The sequence below is a fragment of the Callithrix jacchus genome, chromosome 13 (genome assembly GCF_049354715.1).
Source record: "Callithrix jacchus isolate 240 chromosome 13, calJac240_pri, whole genome shotgun sequence".
NCBI lineage: Eukaryota > Metazoa > Chordata > Mammalia > Primates > Cebidae > Callithrix > Callithrix jacchus.
Window position 1 is genome coordinate 36773099 of NC_133514.1, and position 22589 is coordinate 36795687.

The 22589-nt window shown below is 39.0% G+C and overlaps 1 protein-coding gene across 13 annotated transcripts in view; it reads left to right on the forward strand.

The window, feature by feature from the left end:
• UNC5D (unc-5 netrin receptor D) overlaps positions 1-20770 on the forward strand; it is a 560161-nt gene extending 539391 nt beyond the window's left edge. For 12 of the 13 annotated variants that reach the window (XM_035270258.3, XM_008979310.5, XM_008979311.5 and 9 more), the window contains one exon: positions 14188-20347. In XM_035270258.3, the coding sequence (XP_035126149.1) occupies positions 14188-14392 (205 nt within the window). In that variant the 3' untranslated portion in view covers positions 14393-20347. Of the gene's footprint in view, positions 1-14187 lie in introns of all 13 variants that reach the window. The other variant, XR_004732764.3, reaches the window with a different exon arrangement.
• The last annotated feature ends 1819 nt before the right edge of the window (positions 20771-22589 follow it).

The window sequence follows — 22589 nt, forward strand, 5'->3', positions numbered from 1 at the left end:
TTTCTCCTGCAGGCTCCTTCGCTGCTTGTTGACTACCCAGTGAAGTTGATTTTGGGGATGAAAGCTTGATGAATGGGCCAAATGCTTATGGTGTGTTCAATTACTGCTTTTGAGGATAAATGGCTTTTCTCTTCTATTTGCATTTAAAGAACATATGGAGGGTTGGTTTTGGTCATATAAGAGGCTTTCGGGAAATCAGACAATTAAAATGATAGCAGACATATTAATATTTTTCCATTACGACTATGTTTCAATTCCCTACTTGGTGCTACACAGTTTGATTATACACTGTTTTTGTAATGATGTTTTCCAATTTATTATAGGCAGCTTAACTTGTTTTTACTTTTTGTGCTGACAAACTACTCAAAAAGGAGATCTTTTAAAAATAAGCCTTTTAGTAGCTAAATTGAAAACAGTGGCTGGGCGTGGTGGCTCACACCTATAGTCCTGATACTTTGAGAGGCTAAGATGGGAGAATCGCTTGATCTCAGGTAGCTCAAGGCGAGCCCTGGTAACATAGTCAGACTCCCATCTCTACCAAAAATAACCTTTTAAAAAATTACCCAGGCACGATGATGCTCACCTGTGGTCCTCGCTACTTGAGAGGATCACTTGAGCCTGAGACGTCAAAGTTGCAGTGAGCTGTGATCACACCACTGCACTCCAGCCTGGGTGATAGAGTGAGACCCTATCTTGCAAAAAAAATAGAGTCAGATGTAAGTAGCAACAATTTCTAGACTATAAACAGTTAAACTTGCTGTCTTCATGTCACAGGTGGAAGTGTTCCCTTCTATTTGAAAGTGTTGGGCAAAAGCTAAATTCTGAAGAAAATTATTGCATGTACCTGGGTTGAGGAGTCTTCTCTGCTAAGGACGCGGGGCTGCAACTCAGATACGATCCCCTAGTATATTTTAGTATGAAATTCATTCTCACACACAGTCACGAGAACTTACAAGCTTGCAAATAGGTAGATTGTCCTCCTGGTAGCATGGTTTTGAGTAACTGAAATAAAAGCTTTGTTATCTGGAATTTTGAATAAAAGAGGCCCTTACAGACTAAGAAAACTGAGCTGGACGGACTCTAGCAGCAAGTGCAAGGTGCCCTTGGTAGCTCTTCAGTGTACCTCCCCGGGGCTAAGATAGAGCCTGAGCCCTGTGCCTTTCTTTCCATCCCTGTTATCTAATCTCTTTGTTAACTGATGGAGGATTTAGATATACTAGTCCCTAAGATATTTGCATTTGAATACTCCGGGATTTGGAAAGATCTGAAAGCTTTCACACTCCTAAAGAAAGGATGGTATCTCTAGCCACTTTTCCTTTTTTGCTTTTCATAAAATTAGCCCTGTGTTGCAATAATTTATAAAGACCTATAAGGCAGAATTCTATCCTGGTTCCCCAATTCTCCACCCTGCCTTTATATGTCCAAAAAAGAAAACAGAGAGCTCAATCTCAAATCTAAAGTTTTATTATTTTAACAAGGTTATTAGTTTAAAGATGTATTTTGAAAATTAAGATTCTATATAAAAATTTGGTTTTTAACTCATATACACTGTTATAAGTTGGCCTATGTCCAGCAGGTGAAATTGGTAAGTAAGGTAAAGATTCAGAAGTTCCTAGTATTATTGCCCTGGCTTCTACATAAAGCATGGGCTTTTAATTGAGGCCAAGGGATGGAGATAGAGAAGTCTCTGAAAGATAAAATTAATCATAGCAATAAAACAAATCCTCTGGAACTCAGGTGTATAGAAAGCATGTACGTTCAAGAAAACAAAATTAGATGTAATAAACCATTAGTACTCAATGACTTACATGGATGAATGTATTGGGCTGTCTTTGCCCAAGCTTTAATCAGCTTGTCCCTGTATTTTACAGTTTTTCTGTGCTCACTCAGAGTTCCAAAGGAAAAGATGAAGTCATGAGTCCATAGGGCTTAGGGAAATGAATTAAAGACAAAATGATGCTAAAGTAAATTCTTAAAATTTAGAAATTAGAATGTTTAGGCCAGGCACAGCAGCTCACACCTATAATCCCAGGACTTTGGGAGGTGAAAGCAGGCTGATTACTGGAGGCCAGGAGTTCGAGACCAGCCTGTGCAAAATGGTGAAACCCCATGTCTGCTAAAAATACAAAAATTAGCTGGGCATGGTAGCACATGCCTGTTATCTCAGCTATTGGGAGGCTGAGGCATAAGAATTGCTGGAACCTGGAAAGTGGAGGTTGCAGTGAGCCGAGATCACGCCACTGCACTCCAGCCTGGGAGACAGAGCAAGACTCTCTCTCAAAAATAAAATAATTAACAAATAAAAAAATAGAGATTAGATCGTTTACGTCTGCTTGTTATATAAGATCTTAATGACACTACAAAAAAATAAATCTTAGTTTTCAGAGTTACCTCCATTGATCAGAATTTGAAAAGGGTATGATGAACGTTTCCTGGAGTTCAATGCATGAAAAAGTTAATCTGAAGTATCTAAGATGAGGCAGTAAGCATTTACGTCCTTAAAAATTTGTCAAATAAAAAAATAAAATTTTCAGGCATCTTTCTGAATATTCAGGAATACTGTTTTTGCTAATGCTCTGGTTCCATTTCAGAAAAAATCAAACACACTCAGGAGATTGCTTAAAATCAACTATTGCTGTGAATTCAGTTTTGTTATACTGCATAAACAATGTTCCCTAAATGGTATGTGCATTTACCTGCCAGTGCCCAAATGCACCCGTGTTATGATGAAGAGAAATGGGTCACATAGATTAGGATCCGAATAATTTCACAAGGAGATGAGATGAATATATGGCATACCAGTTTTCATAAAATCATAATGCATTTGCACACATGTAAGCAGCAAAATAATTCAGCTATTTTTGAGAAATAGCCTACTGCATTGCAATTTTAGAGGGTTTTTTATATATTATTATTTTTTCAGACGGAGTCTCGCTCTGCCACCCAGGTGCGATATTGGGTCACTGCAACCTCTGCCTCCTGGGTTCAAGCAATTCTTGTGCTTTAGCCTCCCAAGTAGCTGGGATTACAGGCGCCTGCCACCACAGCCAGCTAATTTTTGAATTTTTAGTACAGACAAGGGTTTCACTATGTTGGCTATGCTGGTCTTGAACTCCTGACCTCAGGTGATCTTCCTGCCTTGGCTTCCCAAAGTGCCGGGATTATAGGCATGAGCCACCATGCCCAGCCTGTATATTATTCTATTGTTAACAAATAAATGTAGTTTAATAGTTTGAGAAACATGCTCACCAGTCCAAACTCAAAGAATAGACTCAGAGGCAGGAAGAACAGTGAAAGTGAGACTTTTAATAGCTGCCTTGCACGATCAGCTGTCTGGTAGGCAGGCATACTCAGGGCAGCTACAACAGGTAATTTATCTCCTAGCACCCAAGTCTCTCCTCCAGTTCCTCCCTGGTTACTGTGGGGTAACAATCTTCCTGGTGTCACCGAAGTTTCATTTTTACCTCATAAGGTTATACCCTGTCGCCTTCCCTGCTTAAGTTTTGACTTCCTAATAAGGAAACTTTCTTCCCTTTTATGGGTGACCCCTCCTCTACATTTTGTTCACTTATTTTGACCTTCTGGTGCATGAGCTGTGTGGCTTGTTACATTCGTAGTGCTTAGATTTATACCTTGAAAATGGACCATTTAAAATGTTTTCTCACAATAGAATGTGTTAACTGAAAAATTGATTCACTATTTTTAATAAAGTCAACACATTCTTCTATGTATTAAAATTAAGTAGAATTTGAGATTTGTTTATGTTGTGCTGAATGTGCTTGTGCAAATGCAAAGAATAAATCTAAAACTTGCTTTGGGAGCACATTTCACTTGCTACAGTATGTTCAGAGAGCTGTGCCAAGCGAGTTCTATTTCTGCCTCTTTTGATCATTTAGCGTCCTTTAGCCCTGGGTGCTTATTCCACAAATCAGGACATTTGCAGGACTTTTCAGAACCACGTGACTGGCAGGAGTCATTCTCCCGCCCTTCTCTTCCTCAAGGCAGGTGTACTCACGAACATTTTTAATACTGTATTGAGACAATGATTTATTAGAAGCCTCAAAACCTACTTTTTTATGCCTCTCTAAAGGTTCTGACATTGAGTTTTTAATGCCCTGGTGTTCCTGTCATGTCTTGAAATGTCAAGCATCTCCAAACATTTACGTAGGATAAAGTTCTCAGAGTGCCTGAAGCAGGACATAGAGCTAGAAATTCAGCAACTTTGGCCATCTAGTTGCATATTTTCAAATGCAGGAGGTTCAGCCTGATCTTCTTTCAAATCACTGCTAGCTATGGAAATCTACTTTGGGTTATAAGAGAGTAGAGGAGGTCAGCATGGCAGCCTGCAGGCCACCATGTGGCCCACCACCTGCTTGTATAAAGCCCATGAGCTAAAGATCATTTTCACATGTTTAAATGGCCAGATAAAAATAAAAAGAGTAATATTGTGTGCCACACGTGAAAACGGTGTGACAATCAAATATCAGTGTGCCACATAAAGTTTTACTGGGACATGGCCACAGTCATTCACTTAACGTATTGTTTCTGTCTGTTTTTGCAATACCAAGGCAGAGTAGAGTAGCAGCAACACAGACCATACGTGGCCCCCAAAACCAAAAGCATTCACTATCTGTTCGTTTACAGAGAAAGTTTATCAACCCCTAGTATAGAATAGTGTTAACTCTTAAGGTAAGTAGGATCACAAAGATTCTAGTCATTCCCATAGGGCTAAAGTTCATTGTTGTTCAGTAGCAAATACAAAATGTAAATATAAGTCCTTAATAAAATTAGGAGAAAGTACTGCTGCTTTTTTGTTGTAGCTGTTGTTTTTGAAAGAACAATAGAGATCATGAAGAATCATTTACCTATGTTAGAAACAAAAGAATCTTCATGGTCATCATTCTTATAATGAACATAAAAGAAGACTGTCACACAGGCCACCCAGAGTCAACTCAGGCCTCATCTCTCGGTTTGCCTCTCTCCCAGCTGCTCCTGCTGCAGTCTGCATTTCTACCTGGTTTTTGGTGACAGTGTTTGTAGGAAGATATTGCAGCTTTCCTTATAAACATCTCTACATGACAAGGAAGAAGTGCCAATATTCAAAACAAAGTTTTTTTGTTTTTTGTTTTTTTCATGACAGGGTGTCACTCTGCTGCCCAGCCTGGAATGCAGTGGTGCTATCATAGCTCACTGCAGTTTTGAACTCCTAGGCTTAAGTGAGTCTCCTGAGTAGCTGGGACTACAGGTATTCACCACCACACCCTGGCTAATTTATTTTTGTGGAGAGAGGTTTTGCTTTGTTTTCCAGGCTGGTCTTGAACTCCTGGCATCAAGTGATTCTCCCACCTGCATCTCCCCAAATGCTAACATTACAGGCTTGAGCCACCACACTCAGCCAAAACAAATTTCCTAAATAAGAGGAACTAAGATCTCTTCAACTACTTAAGCAAGGTTTGCTTTGCCATTTCTATTAGTATAGAAATGAATAACCATCAAAGAAAAACGAAAGGAGGAAGGAAAGGAAAGAAAAAAAGACAAACTACCAAGAATGATTTTAAGCTGGGCTTCTGTATTTCACAATTAAAGATGTCTATTAGTGGAACGAACTTGTAGTGCTATTTGGCAACCAACTGATGGTAAACGGGATCTTAAGACCTTTGAATAAAACAGCACTTTATTCACTCACAGTTTGTGTGTGTATGCATGCATCTGTGGCTCCTATAAAAGACAACACGTCCTTAAAAGCTTGTCTGTCATCTGAGTGTTCTGTTCTACATCAATCCTATTTGTGACCATAAGCTGGGCATGGTGAGAGAAAGTAATACCATCCTCAAGATAGGAAATACCTGGCTGGCTCTGGAAAACCTTTCCAACTCATCAGAATTTTACCAGAGGTGACATTTCTATCCTTACTCTAAAAGTCCCGGTGAAAAACAGAGACCTTTAATCTTTTGTATTGTCTTTGTCTTCATCATAGCAAAGTTACTGTCCTAAAGGTTACCGTGCTTTTCCTGAAGATACCATGTTATTGAAAACATTGTAGGAATCAATTACTTGGCTGAAGAATGTTGAATAAACACCTGTCATTGTATTAACAAAAGTGCGGTAGCAGATTCAGAAAACTGATAGATATTATCCTTGCCCTTCAGATGTTTGTGGTCAAATTGGGAAGGCAGAGTTCAAGCGCACTCTCGCGTGCACACTCTCTCTCTCTCTCTCTCTCTCTCACACACACACACACACACACACACACACACTAGATAAGCATTTTATTCACATGAAAGTTAAGTATAAGCATAAAAAGAGATCAGAGAAGAGAGTAAATGAGAATTGAACCATTGGACACAGCCAAAACCATTGAGGTTTTGAACCACTGGGACACACACAAAAAATTGAGTCATTTTTTCCTGAGACAAATCTACCCTTGTTCCTTCCTCCTCATTTTTTTTTTATTTTTATTTTTTTAATTTTTTATTGGATTTTAGGTTTTGGGGTACATGAGCAGAGCATGCAAGACAGTTGCATAGGAACACACATGGCAGTGTGCTTTTCTTTCCTTCTCCCCTTCACCCACATTTGGCATTTCTCCCCAGGCTATCCCTCCCCACCTCCCCCTCCCACTGGCCCTCCACTTTTCCCCCCAGTAGACCCCAGTGTTTAGTACTCCCCTTTCTGGGCCCATGTGTTCTCATTTTTCATCACCCACCTATGAGTGAGAATATGCGGTGTTTCATTTTCTGTTCTTGTGTCAGTTTGCTGAGGATGATGTTCTCCAGATTCATCCATGTCCCTACAAACGACACGAACTCATCATTTCTGATTGCTGCATAATATTCCATGGTGTATATGTGCCACATTTTTCCAATCCAGTCTATTATCAATGGGCATTTGGGTTGATTCCAGGTCTTTGCTATTGTAAACAGTGCTGCAATGAACATTCGTGTACATGTGTCCTTATAGTAGAACGATTTATAGTCTTTTGGATATATACCCAGTAATGGGATTGCTGGGTCAAATGGAATTTCTATTTCTAAGGCCCTGAGGAATCGCCACACTGTCTTCCACAATGGTTGAACTAATTGACACTCCCACCAACAGTGTAAAAGTGTTCCTTTTTCTCCACATCCTCTCCAGCATCTGTTGTCTCCAGATTTTTTAATGATCGCCATTCTAACTGGCGTGAGATGGTATCTCAATGTGGTTTTGATTTGCATCTCTCTGATGACCAGTGACGATGAGCATTTTTTCATATGATTGTTGGCCTCATATATGTCTTCTTTCGTAAAGTATTGGTTCATATCCTTTGCCCACTTTTGAATGGGCTTGTTTGTTTTTTTCCTGTAAATCTGCTTGAGTTCTTTGTAAATTCTGGATATCAGCCCTTTGTCAGATGGGTAGACTGCGAAAATGTTTTCCCATTCTGTTGGTTGCTGATCCACTCTAGTGACTGTTTCTTTTGCCATGCAGAAGCTGTGGAGTTTCATTAGGTCCCATTTGTCTATTTTGGCTTTTGTTGCCAATGCTTTTGGTGTTTTGTTCATGAAGTCCTTGCCTACTCCTATGTCCTGGATAGTTTTGCCTAGATTTCCTTCTAGGGTTTTTATGGTGCCAGGTCTTATGTTTAAGTCTTTAATCCATCTGGAGTTAATTTTAGTGTAAGGTGTCAGGAAGGGGTCCAGTTTCTGCTTTCTGCACATGGCTAGCCAGTTTTCCCAACACCATTTGTTAAACAGGGAATCCTTTCCCCATTGCTTGTTTTTGTCAGGTTTATCAAAGATTGTATAGTTGTAGATATGTTGTGTTGCCTCTGATGCCTCTGTTTTGTTCCATTGGTCTATATCTCTGTTTTGGTACCAGTACCATGCTGTTTTGATTACTGTAGCCTTGTAGTATAGTTTGAAATCCGGTAGTGTGATGCCCCCCGCTGTGTTCTTTTTGCTTAGAATTCACTTGGCTATGCGGGCTCTCTTTTGGTTCCATATGAAGTTCATGGTGGTTTTTTCCAGTTCTGTGAAGAAAGTCAATGGTAGCTTGAAGGGGATAGCGTTGATTCTGTAAATTACTTTGGGCAGTATAGCCATTTTCACGATATTAATTCTTCCTAACCATGAACATGGAATGTTTCTCCATCTGTTTGTGTCCTCTCTGATTTCGTTGAGCAGTGGTTTGTAGTTCTCCTTGAAGAGGTCCCTTATGTTCCTTGTGAGTTGTATTCCAAGATATTTTATTCTTTTTGTAGCAATTGTGAATGGCAGTTTGTTCTTGATTTAGCTCTCTTTAAGTCTGTTATTGGTGTATAGGAATGCTTGTGATTTTTGCACATTGATTTTATATCCTGAGATTTTGCTGAAGTTGCTTATCAGTTTCAGGAGTTTTTGGTCTGAGGCGATGGGGTCTTCTAGGTATACTATCATGTCGTCTGCAAATAGAGACAATTTGGCTTCCACCTTTCCTATTTGAATACCCTTTATTTCTTTTTCTTGCCTGATTTCTCTGACTAGAACTTCCAGAACTATATTGAATAGGAGTGGTGAAAGAGGGCATCCTTGTCTAGTGCCAGATTTCAAAGGGAATGCTTCCAGTTTTTGTCCATTCAGTATGATATTGGCTGTTGGTTTGTCATAAATAGCTTTTATTACTTTGAGATACGTTCCATCGATACCGAGTTTATTGAGGGTTTTTAGCATAAAGGGCTTTTGAATTTTGTCAAATGCCTTCTCTGCATCAATTGAGATAATCATGTGGTTTATTTTTGGTTCTGTTTATGTGGTGAATTATGTTTATAGACTTGCATATGTTGAACCAGCCTTGCATCCCCGGGATGAATCCTACTTGATCATGATGAATAAGTTTTTTGATTTGCTGTTGCAATCAGCTTGCCAATATTTTATTGAAGATTTTTGCATCTATGTTCATCATGGATATTGGCCTGAAGTTGTCTTTTCTTGTTGGGTCTCTGCCAGGTTTTGGTATCAGAATGATGTTGGTCTCGTAAAACGATTTGGGAAGTATTCCCTCTTTTTGGATTGTTTGAAATAGTTTTAGAAGGAATGGGACCAGCTCCTCTTTGTGTGTCTGGTAGAATTCGGCTGTGAACCCGTCTGGACCTGGGCTTTTTTTGTGTGGTAGGCTCTTAATTGCTGCCTCGACTTCTGACCTTGTTATTGGTCTATTCATAGTTTCAGCTTCCTCCTGGTTTAGGCTTGGGAGGACACAGGAGTCCAGGAATTTATCCATTTCTTCCAGGTTTACTAGTTTATGTGCATAGAGTTGTTTGTAATATTCTCTGATGATGGTTTGAATTTCTGTGGAATCTGTGGTGATTTCCCCTTTATCATTTTTTATTGCATCTATTTGGTTGTTCTCTCTTTTATTTTTAATCAATCTGGCTAGTGGTCTGTCTATTTTGTTGATCTTTTCAAAAAACCAGCTCTTGGATTTATTGATTTTTTGAAGGGTTTTTCGGGTCTCAATCTCCTTCAATTCAGCTCTGATCTTAGTTATTTCTTGTCTTCTGCTGGGTTTTGAGTTTTTTTGATCTTGCTCCTCTAGCTCTTTCAATTTTGACGATAGGGTGTCAATTTTGGATCTCTCCATTCTCCTCATATGGGCACTTATTGCTATATACTTTCCTCTAGAGACTGCTTTAAATGTGTCCCAGAGGTTCTGGCATGTTGTGTCTTCGTTCTCATTGGTTTCGAAGAACTTCTTTATTTCTGACTTCATTTCTTTGTTTACCCAGTCAACATTCAATAGCCAGTTGTTCAGTTTCCATGAAGCTGTGTGGTTCTGGGTTGGTTTCTGTATTCTGAGTTCTAACTTGATTGCACTATGGTCTGAGAGGCTGTTTGTTATGATTTCAGTTGTTTTGCATTTGTTGAGCAGTGCTTTACTTCCAATTATGTGGTCAATTTTTGAGTAGGTGTGATGTGGTGCTGAGAAGAATGTATATTCTGTGGATTTGGGGTGGAGAGTTCTGTAAATGTCAATCAGGTTTGCTTGCTCCAGGTCTGAGTTCAAGCCCTGGATATCCTTGTTGATTTTCTGTCTGGTTGATCTGTCTAATATTGACAGTGGAGTGTTAAAGTCTCCCACTATTATTGTGTGGGAGTCTAAGTCTCTTTGTAAGTCATTAAGAACTTGCCTTATGTATCTGGGTGCTCCTGCATTGGGTCCATATATGTTTAGAATCATTAGCTCTTCTTATTTTATCAATCCTTTTACCATTATGCAATGGCCTTCTTTATCTGTTTTGATCTTTGTTGCTTTAAAGTCTATTTTATCAGCGATGAGAATTGCAACTCCTGCTTTTTTTTGCTCTCCATTTGCTTGGTAAATCTTCCTCCATCCCTTTATTTTGAGCCTTTGTGTATCCTTGCATGTGAGATGGGTTTCCTGTATACAGCACACTGATGGGTTTTGGATTTTTATCCAATTTGCCAGTCTGTGTCTTTTGGTTGGTGCATTTAGTCCATTTACATTTAGGGTTAATATTGTTATGTGTGAATTTGATACTGCCATTTTGATGCTAAGTGGCTGTTTTGCCTGTTAGTTGTAGATTCTTCATTATGTTGATGCTCTTTAGCATTTAGTGTGATTTTTGAATGGCTGGTACTGGTTGTTCCTTTCTATGTGTAGTGCCTCTTTTAGGAGCTCTTGTAACGCAGGCCTGGTGGTGACAAAATCTCTGAGTACTTGCTTGTTCGCAAAGGATTTTATTTTTCCTTCACTTCTGAAGCTCAGTTTGGCTGGATATGAAATTCTGGGTTGAAAGTTCTTTTCTTTAAGAATGTTGAATATTGGCCCCCACTCTCTTCTGGCTTGTAGTGTTTCTGCCGAGAGATCTGCTGTGAGTCTGATGGGCTTCCCTTTGTGGGTAACTCGACCTTTCTCTCTGGCTGCCCTTAGTATTTTCTCCTTTATTTCAACCTTGTTGAATCTGACGATTATGTGCCTTGGGGTTGCTCTTCTTGCAGAATATCTTTGTGGTGTTCTCTGTATTTCCTGCATTTGAGTGTTGGCCTGTCTTGCTAGGTGGGGGAAGTTTTCCTGGATGATGTCCTGAAGAGTATTTTCCAGCTTGGATTCATTCTCTTCGTCCCCTTCTGGTACACCTATCAAACGTAGGTTAGGTCTTTTCACATAGTCCCACATTTCATGGAGACTTTGTTCATTCCTTTTTGCACTTTTTTCTCTAATCTTGGTTTCTCGTTTAATTTCATTGAGTTGGTCTTCGACTTCAGATATTCTTTCTTCTTCTTGGTCAATTCGGCTATTGAAACTTGTGCATGCTTCGCGAAGTTCTCGTATTGTGTTTTTCAGCTCCTTTAATTCATTCATATTCCTCTCTAAGTTATCCATTCTTGTTATCATTTCCTCATATCTTTTTTTAAGTTCCTTAGTTTCTTTGCATTGATTTAATACATGTTCTTTTAGCTCACAAAAGTTTCTCATTATCCACCTTCTGAAGTCTAATTCCATCATTTCGTCACAGTCATTCTCCGTCCAGCTTTGTTCCCTTGCTGGTGAGGAGTTTTGGTCCTTTCTAGGAGGTGAGGTGTTCTGGTTTCGGGTGTTTTCCTCTTTTTTCTCTGGTTTCTTCCCATCTTTGTGGGTTTATCTGCTTGTCGTCTGCGTAGTTGCTGACTTTTCGATTGAGTCTCTGAGTGGACACCCAGATTGTTGATGATGAAGTATTTCTGTTACTTGGTTTTCCTTCTACCAGTCTAGTTCCTTCGCTGTACGACTGCTGAGTTCCACTCCAGGCCCTGCTTGTCTGGGGTGCACCTCTAGCAGCTGTGGCACAGTGAGGGATGCTACTCGTTTCTTTTTCTGCTATCTTTGTCCCAGGATGATGCCTGCCAAATGTCAGTCCTTTGGATATAGAGGGGTCAGGGAGCTACTTGAGGAGACAGTCTGTACTTTTTAGGAGCGCAATTGCTGAGCTGTGAGCTCTGTTGTTCATTCAGGGCTGTTAAGCTGCTATGTTTGATTCTGCTGCAACAGAGCTCATTAAAAAAATTCTTTTTTTCTCAAATGCTCTGTGTTGGGGGGTTCGGGCTTTATTTTTTGATGTCCGTTGAGGTGTCCTGCCCAGTCTCTTTGTTGTAGCATGTTGCCTCGGCAACGGCAGGCTGTGTCAGCAGTGGGCGTGTATCTCAGTAGGGACGGGTTGCCTCGACAACAGGAGGCTGCGTCAGCAGTGGGCGTGTATCTCAGTAGGGACGGGTTGCCTCGGCAACGGCTGGCTGCATCAGCAGTGGGCGTGTATCTCAGTTGGGGCGGGTTGCCTCAGTAGTGGTGGACGCCCCTCCCCCACAGAGCGTCTCGGACCGTCTGCTCGGGATAGTTTGAAATCGCGGTTTTGTTCATCCCACTGGGTACCCCAAACGCACTGTCCCTGCAATCCCCTGGGCTGGCCTACGGTCCAAGTCTCGTTCAGTCTCAAGTCCAGCCCTCTCAAGTCTCAGGTTGCCGGTTCAACAGGGCACCCAGACAAGCGTGCCCTGTGGGGATTGCTGGGTAGGGCCGGCTGCCGCCGCCCCGGCTGCCGGCTTCGCCAGGCAGACCTACTGCCTGGCGTCCTGTGTCTTTTTTATACTTGGGAGTTTCCCCGTTCTGTGGGCAACAAAGATCAGTCTGGAAATGCAGCTCAGACTCACCTCTTTGCAGATTCAACGAGAGCTCCAATCCTGGGTTGTTCTCACAGCGCCATCTTGAGTCCCCCCCCCCTTCCTCCTCTTCTTTACCCCTTGCATTAGTGAGATGTCAAGGAGCATAATTAAACTTGTCAATTTGTGGGGCGTATGATCTTGATAAACAGGATAAAGGGAGAAAGTAGACCTTCCTAGTGAACAGAATAAATGAAAACAAGAAGCCAAGTGTTACCTAAGTCAGGATCAGTGGCTCAAGGAGCAAAACAAGACTGTGTAGAAGAAAAAAAAAAAAAACATATATATACACACACACACACACACACACACACACACACACACATATCTCCATAATATATATAATAGATATGTGTAATTTTATATATGTATATAATGAATAGGGATATCCATATCTAGCTATGGGTATTTATATATTTATATCCATAGGTAGATCAAGGCCAGGCCAAGGAAGTCATTGAAAACAACTAGAGGTAGGTATTTCATGACTGAGGAAATAGAGCAGGGTAAAACCGAGTTTGGAAAAACTCTAAAGATTTTGTGTGATTTAGACCATAAAGTGATAGAGTATAAATTTGGTGTAAGTAGTAAACATGGAGAACAACAAAGAAGCTGATGAGTATGTTAAAGAAAAAATATCAAAGGAAGAATTGAAAACAGATGGTCTAGTGTGAGAGATTAAAAAGACAGTTATAAATACTGGGATACTTGTTCTAGTTAGAAAGAAGACCAGTTAGGAGGCGTGGAGATATCAGTTTCTGATGCATTGCATTTGTGAAGGTAGAGGAATATGTAATTGGAACAACCCCAAGGTCATTTAGAGATCTATTATTAGCTCACATTCACTTAAAAACTGGAGGTACACATTTAGAATACTATCTACTTGGTACACATTTAGAATACTATCTACTTGGTTTGATAACTACTCCACGGAGTAATTAAGCCCACTGAGGAAGGAAAGAACAACAAGAAATCAAAGATAAAACCTTGAAAGGATTTATGTTTGCCTAAGTAGAGACAGGTCAGATATTTTGAAAAAAATAGGAATGAGTGAAAGTATGACGTAAACTAATGAAATAGAGCATGTCAAAGGGATGGTCAAGAGGAAAACACACACAAACACAAAGAGTTCAAGGAAGGTGAGGACTGAAAAGACTTGTGAGCAAACATAGTTTTGCATGCCTGTAATCCCAACATTTTGGGAGGTTGAGGCAGGAGAATAACTTAAGCCCAGGAGGCCAAGGCTATGATCGTGCCATTGCACTGCAGCCTGGGTGACAGAGCAAGACCCTGTCTCTAAAGGCAAAACAAATCTTGGGAGATGATAAGGTTATTGTTCACAGTACAGTTTTGGTTGAGTGCTAGGATACGAACTAGACTTCCCCAGGCCTGCCTTAGTATAGCTTTTTACCCCTACTGTAATAATATCTATTAACATATATTTTTAATTCTCTTATTGGTGTTTATTCCTTTATTTTCATATTTTTGTTCTTTTTGTTTAACTCTCTCCATCTAGGAATTTATCTTATTTTGCTACACAAAGTAGCCCATCTGCTGTCATTTTGAACCTGTGGGAAGCTCGTCATCAGCAGGATGGTGACCTTGACTCCCTAGCCTGTGCCCTTGAAGAGATTGGGAGGACACACACGAAACTCTCAAACATTTCAGAATCCCAGCTTGATGAAGCCGACTTCAACTACAGCAGGCAAAATGGACTCTAGTCCACTTCCTCCCATGAAACAGAGTGATGGCCAGCTTGGGGACATTTGCTTTAAATGGGAAAGAAAGAGGCCGCTTTCTGCCCAGTGGCATTGGGGAAATTCAGCCTTCATTTACAATCAGTTAGATTCCCTGGGTGAAGAAACTAAATTTTTTATACAGGTAAAACATGTTAATAGGAAAAAGTACAAGCTCTCGTACATATATGAGGGCTCTACTGTCTCCTTGGAATCCACATTTGGGTTAATTCCTCAGATTTGGAGTGGCAAGGATAAAAGTGAGGGCAGAAGTAGTTGTGGAAAAAGATGGGCTACAATAATGCTGGGAAGGCAGTTTTAAGACAGGTTTTAAATGATGTGCCCCAAAGGGCCAGCTGATTCTGGTAGTAGACTGTCAGTTTTCTACCAACTGGCATCTGTGATATCAGAAATCATTGTAAAATTGTCCTTTAGAAGTGAAACAGGTTGCCAACACATATGTGTGACTTCATCAACGTCAAGGAGGGCATTCAGAATTTAGAATCTGAGCACATCATACCAGCACCAGCTCCCTTCTCTTCTAGCCACTTAATGGAGACACAATGGAGAGGTAAGACAGACCACAAACTAGAGTACTCCACCTTTTTATTTCTTCCTGAGACAAATGTACCCTTATTCTTTCTCCCTCTGCCTTAGCCCTTGCAGTAGAGAGATATCAAGGAGCATCATTAAAAAACTTGTCAATATGGAAAGTTGTTTTTGCTAACTCAACAAAGTAGGACCATCTCTGTTCCCATCTAAGCCACTCAAATTGCTGAGTGCTATTAGAACACAGCTTATTACATAGATATGGAGACAGGAGAGATTAAAGCAGGCTCAAAAACACATGAACTGCAGATGTCATAGGCCTCAAATCAGCTATAATTATAGGAGGCATGTATTGATCTAGTTCTCTAACATTGTCATTACAAGAAAATGGGTTTTACTGTATTTTTCAATCCAGATTATTGATATTGTGTAATGTGTTGGTACTATGTCATCACATAATCTCTCAGTAAGACTATATGTGATCCTCATTTTGCCTCTTGGGAAATTAGCAGTCTTTGCTCAAAACAATATTTGAGTAAATATACTTGAGGAATACCTCTACCACAGTGTCCCTGAAACCACATGCATTGTTTAGGTAGCCTTCACGCTGTGACTATTCAGTCCCCTGAATATGCTTTTCCCTATAGAAAGCATATTCAGAGAGGCTGAATAGTCTATTGCTCTATGATTTTTTTTTTTTACATCAGGAGGCACTGATATCATGGAGGATTGAAATCCACAGATAATTCATGATCCTCATCTTATCACTTTACTTCGTCTTTTTATCCTATTAAATCATTTTTGACAAGATGTCCTGGTAGACTAAAGATGAACAGATTTGCTCTTGTTCATCTTCTGGTGGATATTGTAATTCGCTTTCCACAATCAGGACAGCCAAAGTCAAGGACCCAGATGAACCACAAGACAGCTAGTCAGCTACTTTGAGGTTGGTTACATTAGAATAAAAAGTGGTCAGGGAATAGGGGAGGTAGGGAGTACTTGGCAGTTGGGATATGATCCATATTTTTCAACATTTTTGTAGAGCCCTTGTAAAAAAAATAATTTTGCGAATCTCCACGCAAGTGAAAAAGGCCTAAAGACGAGTTGAATTTATGATACCATGGATAAGGCATGGAAGAACTCTTGAATGTGTTGGCCATTTTCTCTAACTAATGTGTGGTATATGTGGTCCCCTGTATTAGATAGAAGGCTTTGCTACATGTAATTAAAAGCATCACGCTTTTCTCAGGAACCAAAGGCTTATGATGTAGAACAAAGAAATCATCTTAGAACTGTCAAGCATATTTTCACAATACCATGTCAAGATCAGGAAAACATCATTTTGCTAGTTTGCTTAACTTATTTGTTTCTTATAGGAAACAATAGAGAAACAGAATGAAAATGTAAATCATCTGACATCACTGATATAATTTCTGAAAGAGAAAGAGAGAGAAGTAGATGGTCAACCAGTCACAATAAGCTAAAGTTGGTTGGCGTGGGATGGCATGCAGAAGAAATATGCATTAATTGCTGAGTGAAAACTTGTAGAAAGCACATCATAGAGGTTGTGTTAGAATCCATCTTGGAGGACTGTTGTTTTATATCATCCTAAGCATTTTCCTTCTTCCCTTCTAACTGACATTATAATTGTTTCATCTGTTCTGTGAATCCACACAGGTCTTTAGATGTTTGATATGTTTTAAATATTTTTAAACAGATGAAAATTCTAAATGATTTTCCCTCCAATCTGTCTAGATTGTTTTAAGATGAGATGAGACTGTTGTCACTCCTGAATCTGGAGTTCCCTCCACGAATTTTTTTCCTTTGGCCTGGTTTTATAAACACACTTGAACATCATATCATATAGGGTAACAAAGGAAGAAGTTAACATGATTCATCTCAGACTTCAGCCTTAAGGTTCAATCAAATTCATCCTTCAGCCTATTTTGTTCCTTCTTTACGTTTCTCTTTTATTTATTTCTGCTAGGATCGTACATAGGATTTCTATAGAAATGTATGAAATTCTGTGGTCACTGCATGTCAGGATTGCACAGCCCTTTTATAATGGAATTTCAAAGAGAACCTATGTTTGTGAGATTTACAGACCAAGGTGTGGGAAGGAGGTGGAATTGCAGATCAGATAAAAAGTTAGCTTACACTTGAACTTACAGTGTGACCTTTCACTGTGACCTAAATTTAGTCCTATTGTAATATTTGTTCACTACCACACAAATGCCCCTCTTCAAAGAGATTTACTTATCTGTCCAAATACTTAATTTGGAAATTTTATTGTCCTATTGCGAAACGAAGCAAAATTAAAAGTGGCCTTGAGTATTAAGTAAGTTACTTAAATTTTTTGCAAAAAATATCCCACTCAATGTCAAATCTTTCAATCCTCAAAGGCATTTAAATCTAATAGTCATACTTTAAATATAGCTTTAAATTATGCCACCAAAATGGTGCACTTCACAGCTTCACCAGACTGTAAGCGTCATAAAGTTAATTTACAGTTTTTACAACATTGCTTGTACAGTCTTACTGGTTTACATTAAAATCCTTTAAGCCAAAGGAAGCTTGCTCTATGGATTTAAATGCAAACTTCATTTACCAGTGCAAGAAGTCTCATAAAACCGATGTACTTCCACAAAAATTTTATTGGCCTTTTTGTAAGAGATGAAAAAGAATTGACACAGTTCTCTTTAAAGAGGACTTTTCTTCTCCTTATTTTTATCTCCAACTGCAGGTGGTGTCTTCTGCCGAGGTCTCTATATTTTTCTTTCAGTTGTCTTTGGGAGGGGATATTAAGTCAAATCACTAAAACAGGGTTCTCTTTGGATTAAAAGTTCTGAATTTATTGTAACTATTTTCCTTGACAAACATTCTCAGTATTAGGATTGATAAGCAAATACAAATATTAAAACAGGATCATTGGTTTAGATAGCGTTTTCTATTTGCCAAACTTCTGGCAAACATACTTGCAAATTTCAAAATGTTATAAAAATCTCTTGATATGCTTTTGTTTTTTTCTTTTAGCCATTTTCTCTTCAATTTTTTAGTCCTTCTGCCCTCTGTAAATGTGTTGAGTGATATAGCTATCAGATGTGTTGAAGGCAAAGTTCTCGCAGAGGTCTTTGTTCCAGCTCTGTAGAGATCACAGGAATCATGAAGGAGCGGAGAAATCTTCCACTCTGGCCTACTGTGTGTGGCCCGTTGTCATTGTTTCCTCATGAAACACTGCAGAGTTTGAATCCTCAGTAGCCCTCATTGACTGGACTAGAGGTGATGGCCACAGCAAATGGGAGAGCAAAATGTTGGCCTACGGGGGATGACACAATTGTATTCGCCTTTGGTGTTACTTGCCATAGCACTGTATTTGAAAATCGATGCTTTAGCAAAAAGCTGAATGGCCACCATTTCCGTACTTTCCACCGTTTTGTCTGCATAGTATTTTCCTGAACTACAAGCAAAAATGTATTTTGTCCAATGTCACAAAAGTGAAAATGTTACTAATCTTAGACGTGTTGCATATTTTGTGTTTTTACCTTCCAAACTATTCCGAAAGCTGCCGTTACAAAGCTGTTTGGCTGTATTGACAGCATGTGGTGTTTTTGCAAAAGCAATTCTAGGAGAGCCAGTGTCTACCATGAACTCCTCGCATCCCCACTCCAGGCTCATTTGTGACATCCAAAATGGCAACTTGTACACTATAATTCTTCAAAAAATAACAGGGGATGGAAATCAGACCTGGCCGTTAGTCACTAGTGTGTAGTACCGTGATCTGAAGTAGGAAATTTAACTCGCATAGAATAATTGTGGTTTTTGAAGCAGCTATTCATTGCTTTTTCCTTTTGCTGTGAAGATCATGGATTTGGAACGTCCTCATGAGATGGACCTAAGGCAGTAACATTTAAACTTCATGTCCTAGCACCCGCCCTTCATCTGACCCAAAGACAAAAAAGGCAGTAAGCTTCATGATTACACCCAAGCATAAAAATTCCCTTCCCCATACTAATGATGAGTTCAGCAGGGCCCCATCTTATTTTTCAAAAAAGTTATAGCTTTGAATTATAGACTGTATTACTAAATTTGGTAAGATAGTTCTTTGCACTAAGGGGAATGCGTGTCAAAATACTTTCACAAAAGGCAAGTGTACAATGAAAATGCCCTTTTGTCTCCAGCTTTCGTAACCTAAAAAGTATTTCACTAATTTAAGCACTGTTTACACTCAAATCCCCAAATTGGCCAAATTATATAATTCTCTTAAATTTTAATATCTGTAGGTGGAGATTTAACTATGGTTCTGGTGAATTGTAGAAAGGAGAGATGATATTTGAGGGGAATTTGTCAGCAAAGTATCATCCTTTATGACCCCATTACTGAAACACAGACATTACAATCAGAAATAGACCTAATAATTCCAATATCCCTCCATTAGCTAGTTCCGATGATGCTGAGAAAGAGCACACCCTGTGCCAGGTGTCAGGAACATAAGCATCAGCAGAGGGTAACTGAAAACTTTCAATCAGAAATACCCTTCAAGGCTTATCCTAGATTATATAGGTCACTCCCATTCAAACTTTTCTATACAAAGGTGGGAAAGCACTCAGAATCTGGGAACTTCCTGGTTGGAAAAACAATGTTCTCCTTTTCCAAATTGGAATAAAGACTCAGAATTACCCATTCTTCATAATCATGTCTGATTGGTACATGCACTCCAGGAAGTCTCAACCTAGAAACGTTGCCAACCTCAGCATTTAGAGGAAAACTGGCTCATTCTTCTGACCCAGACTCAAAAACATATGAGTACTTTCGTACCTCCATTTCTGCATGGATAAATTTTAAAGCAGATTCATTTTGTTCTGTTTATTTTGGGAAGGTGCGTGGGGGTGTTCTTTCAAGTGATTCATATCTCAAACCCATATCACTCTCAACTTTTATTTGATGTGTTCAAAGCCAAAAATTAAAGTAAAATATAAAGCAGGGCTGAACACTTAATTTGACATGAAGCTGAAGGAGTGAGCAAGCCAGAGGAGAGAGGTTGAGTGAAGCATGGCCTTGGCTTCATACCACACTTTTTGTGCCTTGTATTATCAATGTAAATTCTGAATGTTGTATAGTAAATACTTGGATGGACTTCTTAGAAAAGGCTGCACTGGCTTCTTTTTCAGCACATGTACATATCTATAAATATATATACATATATATTTGGTAATGCCAAACAGCTGTGTTATATTGTATTGAACAAAATGGACAGTTTGGATGTTTTATGTAGAGTTTGAAAAAAAAAAAACTGGATGGTTACAGACTTTTCAAGATAAATGTACAGACGTAAATTACTGCATATCAGTTATTTATGAATAAAGAGTCTTTTATTGACATTTTAGGATACTACATGAGTGGCACTTTGAAATCTCGATGAGGATGAGATCTGTATACCGCCTGCCTGCTGTGTCCTAGCAGGAGTTGAAATGCTCTCTAAAGGACAGTTTTCAAATATCTGTTAACATATGGAACCAAATTTCTTGCTGAAGTCTCAAGAGTGAGGCAATTTGTGAGGCCACTGGAAGCAAGAAGACTGTCTTCTAACATCCTGACTTCAGTACACGCTCATACTTGCTTGGGATACAGTTTTATACAATCCAAGGTCATCATAGCCATTCCATAACTGGAATACTGAAATACAAATCACTTCATTCCTCAAAAATGCTTGGATTAATTTTCTAGACTGTATAGAACATTTTCTGCCCTTACGTGGGAAAATATTAATAGGTATAGTGTTGTACATTCCAAATACATGTGGCTGATTAAACACCTGTTCTAAGTGGTTTTAAAATGCTGCGAGCTTCCCCAAATTTACTCATAACTACATAGAGAACAGGTCAGAGCCAGCTGAACCAGAATGACCCACCCAAAGATGGCTTCTGGTCTATTTATTATAATTTTTTAAAAAGGTCAAAGTTGGTTTAAACCAGATTTTTTAAAAATACCATTTTCAAAGAAAAATAACATTTTTTTTCAAATTAAGTTTAAAAAGCTATGAAGTAAAATAATATATTCTCAACACTAGATTTTTGAAAACCTTTATATATATGACAGCCAGGAATGGTGGCCCATGCCTATAATCCCATCACTTTGGGAGCCCAAGGTGGGCGGATCACTCAAGGTCAGGAGTTCAAGACAAACCTGGCCAACATGGTGAAGCCTGGTTTCTACTAAAAAGAATATAACAGCTGGCATGGTGGCACATGCCTGTAATCCCAGCTACTTGGGAGGCTAAAACAGGAAAATTGTCTGACCCGGGAGGCAGAGGTTGCAGTGAGGCAAGATCATGCCACTGCACTGCAGCCTGGATAAAAGAGTGAAACTCCATCTCAAAAAGAAAACCTTTATGTATATAATAGATCTGAAGGAGGGGAGTCTATGCCACACTTCCTAAGCCCTGTTGACGATATAATTCTTTTTCTTATGGGGCTACTAGGGACAGATAAGAATACCTACAAAGAGGCTATGCATGGTTCCAACAGTTCTTTCTGACCACTTTAAGTTAGACAGAGCTTTAATGCTACTTAAAATATATTTAATTTACTGGCCGAATGAAAATCAGTTTAAATTAACTTAAATGAGGTAAATCAGTTATAGTTATGCAAAACCAGACCCAAAATTTCAGACTTATTTGAATAGTTAGAGCAAATAAATCCAATTTGAGTTCCTCAAAATAGATTTTAACTAGAAGAATGATGTGACTAGCATAAAAATCTGGATGTGACTAGTTCATCTGGAAGAAGATATAACAGATTGGCTTGAACCTGTAATAAACTATCCAAAAAATTGAATCTTCATTTAAAAGCTGCTTTATTGAGTTAGGAACGAATTTTGAATGGATTAACTTAGTTTGCATGAATTTATGCTTGTTTTATATAGTGAACATTTGTTAGAATTGATTTTATTCTGACAGGGGTTTACTCATTCACTCAAAAAATATTTATTTAGCATTTTCTGCATGATAGCAGAGTCTGGGTTCAAGTCCTGACTCTATCATTTTGCACTTGATGTCAGACAAGATACTTAATATTTCTGCCACTTTTATGATAGGGATAAGAACAGAATTGTATTTTTCCCCTAAGTCCAAAGATTAAATGAAAAGGTTCATGTAAAGCCAATGGCACATTCCCTGGTTCTTAGTAAATAGTCAGTGAGGGTTCACTTTCATCTTATTTTAGAGAGGTGATATGCATAGTAGTTAGCAGAATGAGTTTGAGAGCAGACAAGCTTGGACGGGAAGCCTGAGTCTGTCCCACTTTGGGATTTGTGACCTCGGCCAAGAGACTGTCTCTGAAAGAGGATAATCATATCTAGTTCACAGGTCATAAAGTAAGTGTTCAGGAACTGTTTCAACCATAAACACTTCTACAACTGGTTTCTGACTAATTGTCCTTCTGAACAGAAACATCCTGGAGCATTCATTATGTAGACATAGCGAGATTACAGCAAGACCAATAATGTTCTCAATGTTAGCATGTTTCTTAAACTTAAAATTTAAGGAAAAAAAAACATGCCTTGCTGACCTGAATTAAGTGAAATGCAACTTATTTTCTAATATAAAGGTTAATGCTTCATACAGTGAGTTAAAAAA